This window comes from Sinohyriopsis cumingii, chromosome 5 (assembly GCF_028554795.1).
Source record: "Sinohyriopsis cumingii isolate HCF-2022 chromosome 5, ASM2855479v2, whole genome shotgun sequence".
Lineage (NCBI taxonomy): Eukaryota > Metazoa > Mollusca > Bivalvia > Unionida > Unionidae > Sinohyriopsis > Sinohyriopsis cumingii.
Genome location: NC_142965.1, coordinates 152215218 through 152227123, shown reverse-complemented (window position 1 = coordinate 152227123; position 11906 = coordinate 152215218). Strand labels below are relative to the sequence as shown.

Below are 11906 nucleotides of genomic sequence, written 5' to 3'. Positions count from 1 at the left end.
CAGGATGATCAGGTTGAGTACTACAGTATAGTTGATAGTATAAGCAAGTTGAGTACTTCACAATGGTGGATAATATAAACAGTTTCAGCAGGTTGAGTACTTCACTGGTGTAGATAATATAAGAAAGTAACGTTCTACGCAATAGTGGATATTTTAAGCAGGCTGTGGTTGTTGAGTACTACACTGTATTCGATAGCATAAGCAGGTTCAGTACTTCACTAATGTGGAAAGTATAAGCAGTTTCAACAGGTTGAGTACTTCACTATAGTGGATACTGTAAGAAAGTTACATACTACGCTATAGTATAACCAGGTTGAGTACATCACTATAGTGGATAGTATAAACTGACCGAGCAGGTTAAGTACTACACTACAGTGGATAATATAAGCAGGGTGAGTAGGTTGAGCACTACACTATAGTGGATGTCACAAAAAAGCATGGTGCTTAAAAAGTGTAACAACGTAAACAAAACCTAATTGGGAAATGTCCAAACATGTGTTAAAATCAAGTACCTCACCATTAATCAACAACTGAACACCCCTTTCAGCCTAAAGTAAATAATCCTTGCTGAATCAATCAAAGTATGCATATTTTGACTAAATCTTTATTGTTAAATAGTCATATATAGGTCATCCTACAACCCAATCATCTCATTGATTTGCTATCCTACAACCAATAGCTCTCACCGATTGGCTATTTTCCAACCCATAGCTCTCTTTGATTGGCTTCCCATCAACCCATAGCTCTTTTTGAGTGGCTATCCTACAAAACATAGTTCTCTTTCATTGCCTATCCCACAACCTACAGCTCTCTTTCATTGCCTATCATACAGCCCACAACTCTCTTTGACTGGCTATCCTACAACCCATAGCTCTACACAGTATCAACTGCTACCTATGTTGTTCCATCTGTCTTTGAAGTTTGAATGGCAGTATCGGTAAGAACATTACAAATCACAAGAAATATATTCGCACCACTTTTATTAACACGATACAGTTGTCTTGAACTAAATATGTGATTTGTACTGATGAGCAAAAATAGTTTGTTGTCTGCGTTTTACTTTTGCAATGGCGAATGTCTTAGCTGGATACCAACGATAACATTTGGCATGCTTCAACAGCGTGAAGTCATCAACTAAATACAGAATAACTATTTGAGCGAGACGCTTGCCGACTGTAGTACTAGGTCATGAGAGAACAGTCTGAGTGAACAAACAACACTTAGTTCATCTTTCACGCTACACATTAAAATTAAACTAATGTGGTGCAAGGAGATCCTATTTCAAAATATAACTTCCTTGTCTTAATCCGGTTTCATAAATTTGCCACATTGAAAATAAATAGAAGCATATTTTTAAGAAATTATTTCGTAACAAAACATACTACTGCAGTAGCAGAGAATGATGCCATTCGTTTATATATATTGTTACATGGTGTTCGCAAGATCCCCAACGTCATCACAAACATTGTATTAGATCATCCATAGATATTACATGGTGTTCGTAAGATCCCCAACCTCATCTCAAACATTTTATTAGATCATCCATATATATTACATGGTGTTCGTAAGATCCCCAACCTCATCTCAAACATTTTTATTAGATCATCCATAGATATATATGTTATACTTTAGTGATGACCTTAAATTAGCTGGCAAATTGACAATAAAACTGACAGAGGCCATTTTGGTGTTCCTTTCACAGATAATACAATTATAAAGTAATTTGATCCATCTGCTTTATAAATCTACTCCGCTAACGTTCAAGTAACATATATATTGAAAGACACTGTATCCATGGAAAGGAGAGCATGAAAAAGTACAATGGAAGATAACATACACGCAAATAAGCATTGCAAAGGAAACAACCATATACTAATCAAATTCTAAGAATTGCTTTCTTCATTCATTTCGTTGAAAGTAAGTGAGTGCACTTAAAGTGCTAAATGTTTAATCACGACTGCCAAAATCCTCAGTCACAAGATGATGTAGTTCTCTGCTTGACCTCATGTCACAATTAGCATTTTCTAAAAATAGCCATTACTTAATGGAAAATAACCTTCTAGAATGATCTAATAAGCCTTATTTATTTACAACACAATAGCCTGCACAATTCATTTAGGAATCTCCAAAAACCTTGACCGTGGATCAACATATTTGCGTATTCATGTTTACCTAAACAAATAACCCTGATAATAAGGTCATACACATATAGAATAATGATGCTATTATTAGTTGTTTACATAAATGAAACAAAAAAACATGTCAATCAGGTCAAGGTGAAATAATTCAATGTTGGACATGGTCACATCCAGCAAAACTATTACATATTAATAACATGTAACAAAGAAACAATTAAATTAAATATACATAACACTATGTCAAAGCAAGCCGCACAATCAAACTAAGTTGTCATTAATGTAAAGGTGCCAATAACATATGCACAAAATCCAAGATGGGAGTCATGATACAGACAGAAGTAATGTGAGTGAAATGTGAGTCATGGTGCAGACAGAAAGAACAGTGGGTGAGACACTAAGATATACAGAATGCTGATAAATTGAACACAGTCAAAGGTTCATTGTGGTCTAGCTTTATACCACATTTAGTAGACAGTCAAATAAAATTAATTGATTTAATGAGCAGAAATGAGAGTGATTGTATGCAAACTCTGACGATCAAATGAGTCCTCTATCTCCCGAAAATCAAACTGCATTCAAATTTTTGTATAAGTCCAGTAATAATTAAAGACGGTTATTGATCGCAAACGAATGAATCTGAAAATGAGTGGTTTTAAATCTGCTAAGGAACGACGTATTGTGTTGACATGGAACTAGGTCACGGTCGCACCAATACTAAGCCGGATACCAATTTTCAATAAATTTTCCGATAATGGTTCTGGGCGTAATCGTACGGAAACATGGGGATTTGACAGTTAATTACTATAATTTTGCCAAATAATACGGAATTCTGGTAACCAAATTTAGACAAGAACATACGACAATCATGATGTACACCACGCTTACTTAAAATCCAATATTAATTTAGTGAAAAGTCATCCTGATCTGCTCAAAACGAATCTTGACCATACACTGGCAAAGCAAATGATGACACACTCCAATTTTCTTTAGCGTATAGCAAAATATTTTTAAAAAAAACATTCAGATGTTTTGGGAGATAGATAATAATTCAGCATTTTATGTTAAATATACATCATCTCATATATAAAGGCACACACTATGAACAGACATGAGGTGGGTGGGTGCACATTGATAACACCGACATTATTCTTGAGTTCTATATCAATGAAGAGAAAACATCAATAAACTTTGATTTCAATATAGCAAATAAACTATTAAAGTTCGTAATTCAATAGACATTGATACAATTATGTGGACTAATCTATTCCTCTTAAAACAATCACGGAATGGAATTTATTGAGTCTCTAAAAGTGTTGTTTAGCGTAGAAAACTGTAAAACTGTTCTCGCAATATCCATGTTGGAATTATCTTGACGTCAAACAACGACGTAAGGTCATCACCATTACATGGAAATGTCATTAATAGACACGTACCGTTCCTCGTTTTGGTTTGCGGTGTCACTGATTGCTTCTTTAGAAGACAGAGGAGGCAAATCCAAAGTCATGTAATCACGTGACTGTGTATCATTTACATACTTATTTTCCGGCACATGGTATTCATTGTCGTCCCTTTTCTTAAAGAATCGTCTAGAAAAAAATACAAAATATGTTTGGAATTCCTTAACAAAGATGTATAGCTTATAAATCGGCTATTTCATTAAATAGTCACTCTCATTAATTTAATAGGTGCACACTAATGAAATAGTTATACACGCTGATGAAATAGTTACACACACTGATGAAATAGTTACACACACTGGCGAAATAGTTAAACATACTAAAGAAAAAGTTACACACACGAATGAAATAGCTACACACGCTAAGAGAACGAACTCGTTATAAAAAGGTCTTATTTGACCATCCAGAGCGTCCGAAAGAAATTTTGATAAACCTAATAATCATATTAATACCGATAACATTGCTATGTACATGTAATTTGCATTGTGTGCTAGTTAGTTTTTCTATTGTTTGTTTTATTTCATTATATGTTCTGGGTTATTTGAACTTGTAATTATGTAGCTGACCTTGTCCAAAATCAAATTCATAATTCATTGTGTTCCTGACCAAATACATATACATTTTAAAATTATGTTAACAACTAATTCATAGCTTATATTTTCTCTTCGAATATAGGTTTAATATTGGGATCATTATTAATAGAAATTCAAACGTTTCTCTTTGTCTCAGAAAACAGCATATTTTCCCAATGTTCTTTATTATCATTCTAGTAACAGACCTTCTAATTATAACTAAGATTTAATCTTGTAAACATTTGGAAACTTGTAGAATGAAATGTTCTTTTATGTATTTGCTTTTTCATCAAAAACTCTAATTATGACCTAGGACAGGTACAGGGGCGTAACATATTGTTTAAGGGAATATTTGTTATTATTATTCCGGAGATAGCATCTAAAGCAGAAATCAGTTTTATTATTTTTTTAAGCATTTCATTTGTAGCTGACTTATTTCTTCAAGGTATTTCTTCAAGGAATTCTTCTCTGGATATGCAAAGTGCGAAGAAAATATTTTCATGGGAATAAAGTCTTGGATTTATAGTGAAATTAATAAAAGAATATATGTTTTGGATTATAATATTGTTTTTGAATAAAATATTATTGGCACCTCGCTACGACACAGACCACTACAAGCACATCAACACTTTCAGCATTGGTGTTATTTTGGAATACCACTGCAGTTTATTCAGAACTTTTATCTCCATGACGTGTATTAGTAATTATAGGATTATTTGGTACTTAATTCGCAATACTGGAAGTTATAATATATTTTTACTTTGTATTCTACGGAAGTAAAGTATTTGCTGAATTGTAAAGAAAAATTGTTGATTCACGTTTTTTGGTTATCACTTCTATTTGACCATGGAGTCGTAATATTATATACAAATAAATACATATATTGATTGATAGATGTATAACTAAATATTTGTTCAGGAAAACTAACCTTTTCATAGCAATTATCACAGCTACAAGTGTGACGATAGCAACAATTAGTCCTGCAATAACCGCTATCACCCAAATCTGTATTCCATTATCTGCAACAATTAAGTATACAGGCCTAATTTGCATACCAAAGATAACTTTTTAAAATGTATTCCCAAAACAAAGCATTCCAGTAAATGCATGTAATGATCAAAAGCTATTTTAATAGGCAATTTCACCTAACAATATTTACAGTCCTCCAAAAAATATGATGAAAAGCGACTTCATTGAAACATAGTCGATCATTTCATTTATCGAGACTTATAACAGTCTACATTTCGTTTATCGAGACATACAGCAGTCGATCATTTCGTTTATCGAGACATACATCAGTCGATCATTTCGTTTATCGAGACGTATAACAGTCTACATTTCGTTTATCGAGACATACAGCAGTCTGTCATTTCGTTTATGGAGACATACAGCAGTCGATCATTTCGTTTATCGAGACGTATAACAGTCTATCATTTCGTTTATCGAGACATACAGCATTCGCTCATTTCGTTTATCGAGATGTATAACAGTTGATCATTTTGTTTATTGAGACGTATAAATAAAGCATGTCAAGAAAGATGGGTGGATGGATCACTATATTTAAATGCCTAGAATATATTTTCATAGTTACCCAATTCTTTAGACATGCATGTTGTTGGTTTACAAAGGGATGAGTAAAATCAGAATAAACGGTCCAAATGTAGACTGCATAATAATTTTTGTTACTCTTAGTTCGTTCCAAATAGTATCGCGAATTTTTCCTGTGTGTAGCTCAGTAAATATTCAAGTCAGCGTCCTTAAATTCAGCTACAATTACCTCATTCGTTTTAAATACTTCGAGGGGCACGAATCAGATATTTTAAGCTATAGTCAATGACGTCAAACTGAACATTTACTGAGCTACATATAGGAAAAGTTAGCGATGCTGTGTAGAACGAACTAGAGTTCTGAGGCAGTGTTAATAGTATTTATTTAAATTCGGAAAATGGATGCGTGCAATAATACCCACTAATAAACTGTACATAAAGTTACTGATATGACCATCCAACAGTTGTTAGAAAGTAGAAAGTCTTTGACAGATGTGTATCATGTGCAAATGCCATCTGTGCTTTTAGTATCAACATTAGCACTTTTTCTAAAAACACCGTATGTATGACTAAATACATCAGCTGTCACTGCGCTCTGAAATTCCCATCCGTGACCTCGACAAGACGTGCACAATAGTGAAATGAAAGCCGCAAGCTAGTGAAATGGAAGCCACAAAAGAGTGAAATGGAAGCCACAAGGAAATGTAAATTTGTCTCTATACTCTATGCAATACCTTCGTCTCTTGACAAATATGCCTCGTGCCTGGCTTCGGTAGATAATGATAGTCGGGAAGATGGCTTCATGGTTTGCATTGTTGATGACGTTGTCAACGATCTTGTTGTCGTAGATGTTATCGTAGACGGTTCCTCGGATGTTGTTGTCGGTGTTAAAGAAGATCGGTCTAAATGTAACAAACATAGTTATGCATGACAGCAGTACATTTGAAAGAAATCATAGAGTTTATATACACTCATGAATCTGTGAATCAATGTATACATATCGATTATTCTCTTTCCATCTTATTATCGGACATTTAATCCAAATGTTTTGTCTCTGATCTTCTAGGTAGTTATTTTACAAAGAAATACTGAATTTAAATTATCATACAAAGCAACTCGTTATTATTCTGCTATGCCGATGGAAAGTATCGTTATTTTACAGAAGACGACGATATTATTGTGAAACAAATATTTAAATACCCACGGTTTGACTTTAAATACAGGCGACTATGTGCACTTAACGTTGTTAGCACAAGACAGGACAAAAAGAAAATGGAGGAAAGGATTTTTTTCGGACTGAAAAGTAATCTTCGTTAGTGACTTTTATAACTGTGGTGTTATTGCTGCAGTCTGTTCGAATAAGGAAGAAAAACAAACTTACTTATACAATTGACAATGAGTACTTAGATTACTAGATCATAGTTGTCAAGGTGACGTTGACAAGGTGACGTTGAATAATCCGTTGGCATGTGTACTGTAAGAACTTAGCTCATAAAATGTATGTTCTGAAAAAAGCATGCCTGATTAGAAGCCACATATATCACAGCATTTGTGATTATATTTTGTGTACTTTTACATTAAGAATAATTGCTTATTAGATTGTGTAATGGAAGCTCTTTTGAACATTTTAAACTGCAGCGGAAAGCAATGAAAACCTCCTTTTCTTGAAGTGCGTGTTTCTCTCATCACTTCAGTTGAGAGAGGCAGTGGAGAAGAGGACTTCGTGGCAGACATTGTTACAAATAGTGTCGTGAATGTTGTCTTAGGTGTTGCCGTGGATGATGTCATCGATGTTTCTGTCGACATCACGATAGATTGGGTTGAGACAGAAACAAATGTGTCTATAACAAGAGTACAAAATGTATAGTTTGAATAGTCTGTTTAAAATCACGGTAATAAGAAAGAAAGGAAGCTATCCGAAATTGTCTCGTGACTTTCAATTTTACTAACATGTTATTAACAAAGTTCTCATGCATTTAAGGTAAATATGGATTCTCAATGGTACAATTGCAGATCAACCTTTGCCATTGTGACTTTAATATTAATTCAAATTCAGAAGACATTATAAAGATGTGAACATTCAGATTTTAAATACCGTTAATCATAGTTTTTCCATAATGTTTGAATTAATAAATTTATGAAAGAAATAGTAAACAAAACCAGGGGTTCCAGGTATTTGATTGGAAACTGCCAAAATAAACTAATTAAACTTTAATGTCTAGTACTTTTCATAAATTAGTATCTCCCTCAATACATATTTAGAAATACTATAAAAACAAATATTTCTAAAATAACCCTGAAATGGTTCACTAGAACGTATACAATGCTGTGGAATAGCAAAACGTGTCAATTTTTTCCACCTGTCACAAATAACCTATGATTTATTGTTTTTTATGCTAAATCTTCCTACAAAAAAATTGTATATAATTTTACAATGTCTTCTAGATGAACGAGGAAAGGTTTAAAAGCTTAAAGGACAGAGATTCCCCAGACTATCAATCACATTCTTCTCTATTTCTCACAGAACTCTCCAAACCCAATATATACACACACTAGCACAAAAAAGATGAAAATCTTCGATATAAATCCGAACTATCTGATATATATATATACCACCCATATTCCTCAGTTCTAGTACAGATATATTGTTGTATATTTCGGGAACCATGATAGTAAATATTCTACTTAAATTAGAGTCATGTTATTCGTAACGATTGTCGTTGAGTGTAATATTTATGGTAATGAAGCAAACACACAAGTTTTGACTATAATATATATATATATATATATATATATATATATATATATATATATATATATATATATATATATATATATTGTTGTTGTTGTTGCTGTAGGGTTTAACGCCATTTTTCAGCACAAGATAGGTTATACATGGCGGCCAGTATTAATGGTGGAGGAAGAACCCGTGAAAACCCCAGAAAGAACCACCGACCCACGAGAAGCTACTGGCAAGCTTTCTCACATACCCACATTGGCCGAATCCGAGACTCGAACCCATGCAGACAGAGGTGAGATGGCAGTGATCCGCAACGGGGAGCGCTTTAGACCACTCGGCCACTCGGGGCCCCTATATATATATATATATATATATATATATATATATATATATATATATATATATATATATATATATATATATATATATATATATATCGCATTATTCATATATATATATATATATATCGCATTATTCATTTCGTTTGTATAATAATAAATATGCTATATTTGAATGATTCAATAGTTTAATTATATCTCCAATACATTACATTTATGAATACAATATTTAATTTTTTTTTCGAACGGAATATTACGCGGAATACTCACCGAAGCAATATCGCTGCTGGATGCTACTGGGAAGGTTGTCCAAGCAGTACACTGTGTTTGACGAGTCACATCGCTTTACCTTGATACTATACGATATTTCACACAATCTTTCGAATGTTGCCACACAAGCTGTCCTGTTAACTACACCTTCTCCAATCATGGGAATCGTACCTGTCGAGGAATTAAAGTCGAATTATGGAATATATATATATATATATATATATATATATATATATATATATATATATATATATATATATATATATGAGAGATACCCAGACAGACATACAGACAGACAGAAGTTGCGCATGTCGTCCTTCTCGATGTCACATTATGCACAAGTTACTGAGATGGTTATAATAAGAAAACAAATATTCGAACTTTTCCAGAAATTCAAAATGTTGCATTAAGAACATTTTATTTATTTTGTTCTGCCAAAGTAGTGTCAAGTGTCAAGTCAGTTATTGTAGAGAGTAATATTTTCACGTTCACTACTTTTCGGTACAGTGTAGTTATTAAATAAAATGACATCGTCATATGACAAACAAGCAAAGACTTTCTCTAACTCGTAGGTTGCACTGTGCTCGTGCGTACTCTTTTCTCAAGTCATTTAAAGTCATTGAATTGTCTGTAGAATCTGATCACATGTTTCAAGACAGAACCGTTGTGTATCAGTGATGTTTTGCAAATTGCTTCGATATATTTTAGAATAGCAGAACAGTTTTCATGAAACAGAATCACGAAAGCGACGACCCTGCTCTGAATGAACGCAATGTATTATATAAAGTCACATTAATAACGGTTTCAAGGTCAATATTTGTTACCATGATAAAAAATATCGACTGTTGTAGTAAAATTGGGTTATTGGAAATATAAAGTTATGCTTTCTTTTTAATTTCCTGCAATGAACAAGCATGGTACTATGTACATTTAAGCCTTCTTAATTAAGAAATAAACAGATTTTAGGCATCATCTTCCAAACAGATGGCAGGCGTCATCTGGCAAACAGATGGCAGGCATCATCTGGCAAACAGATGACAGGCATACTCTGGAAAACATATGACAGGCAACATCTGGCAAACAGCAAGTTTGGCAGATGGCAGACAGCAAGTGTGACGTTAAATCGGGAGTAAAAAATAAATCCAAACTAGGCTTAAAATTTATATGGCAATTGAGGGAGTTAATATTCTTCCCTAAATAATGTTGATGATATGGGCATAATTTAGTGGTAGATTCAGCTAAGAACAAAGTACATCAAAGCCAAACCATTCATCCAGATAGGAATTCGGGTGCCACATCCATAAGGCGACACATATCTGGTTGTTATGTTGAAGGCAGTAATGTACCAGGTATCATGGTCCAGGTCATAGAGGTCGCTCCGGTCGTTAGGAGGGTAATCACAATCCGGGCATCGGTCTGACATGTACGGAAATGGTTTATGGTTTCCACCGAAACAGGGGTCAAGTGTATCTGAAGCGAATAAATTAGAAAAATGGATTTGAGATGCTTGTAGAGAATATGACATATTTATTTGTGTGCTCGTCAAAATATTGCAATGGGCGACAAATAGTGGATATTTCGTCATCCGCCATCGTCCCCTGTCCACGAAAAGTAGGTTGTCTTCTTTAGAGCATTCCAATATTTAATCAGACTAAGCAAAGAGTTTTTTCTGACATTGAATCGAGTGCTAACGATATACAGGCCGGACTGGTGCTAACGATAGACAGGCCAGACTGGTGCTAACGACAGACAGGACTGACTGGTGCTAACGATAGACAGGCTATGCTGGTGCTAACGATAGACAAGCCAAACTGGTGCTAACGATAGACAGGCCATGCTGTCATGTACCTTATTGAAAGCTCGGTATAATAAATTTAATCACTTAGCTCATTATTTTTATTATCCTGTAACGTTTCCGTAATTCTTTGTCTACACTAAGGCTATGTTACCATGATAATTGAATATTCTCTCTCTCTCTCTTTTTCTCTTTCTCTCTCTCTGTCTATGGACACTGTATTTATCTATTTTGCCTGAAAATGTGGTCAATTGACGCAGATGAATAAAGAAGTTAAATGTAATATGACTAGGAATCATTGCGTTTCAATTTTAAACTTCTCAAATCGAATTATTTGTAAGCTGTTTTGGTGAAGTGTGCATGTTGTTGAATCACTCTTGCAATTTTTAAAGAAAAGTTTGTTGACATTTTTATTATTTTCAATACATACCAGAAATCTGACAGCTATGACCACCTGCAAGAGATCATGCTACAGTTACAACATTTAATAACGTTCCCTTCATCTGGAGAGACAGAGACAGAGACAGAGAGAAACAGAATATTTATGATATTCTTTCGACACCTTATTTGTTTTAATTTATTCTAAGACATATTTTCATGCCAAGAAGAATGAGAGAAGTGCTTTATTTCCACCAGTGCAGTATAATGTGTACTAGATCGCGAAAAAGAAGAAGTGGTTGCAGAAAGTGATTTATTAATTTTGATTCAATACGCATTGTACCAGTACGTAATACACTTGCAGTGATTATATACCTAGTACAACAACAATTGATTTACTAGCATGAATTCTATACCAGGTCTGGAGGTAAGTACTATAACAATATTGATTATATATTTCGCGTGGCAGTAAGTGACATAGTAGAGGTGACGCAATAGAGACTGTAGAAGAAAGCCTTATACTAGTATCGATTATAAACCTACTGTAGCAGTAAACTATATACTAATGTTCATTCTTTAGCTAGTCTAGCATTAAAGTGATATACTAGCATTGATTATATACCTTGTATAACAAACGGATATATATATATATATATATATATATATATATA

The 11906-nt window shown here is 33.8% G+C and overlaps 1 protein-coding gene across 1 annotated transcript; it reads right to left on the bottom strand.

Annotated features, from left to right (window-relative positions):
* Positions 1 to 963: 963 nt before the first annotated feature.
* Positions 964 to 11650, bottom strand: LOC149800478 (uncharacterized). The gene is made up of 7 exons (XM_089960102.1): positions 11288 to 11650; positions 10329 to 10532; positions 9063 to 9233; positions 7370 to 7555; positions 6449 to 6616; positions 5096 to 5186; positions 964 to 3724 (listed from the first exon to the last, which is right to left on the bottom strand). Exons 2-7 carry the CDS (start codon positions 10483 to 10485, stop codon positions 3541 to 3543), a joined length of 957 nt encoding a protein of 318 aa, XP_089816228.1. The 5' UTR covers positions 10486 to 10532; positions 11288 to 11650; the 3' UTR covers positions 964 to 3540.
* Between the last annotated feature and the right edge of the window lie 256 nt (positions 11651 to 11906).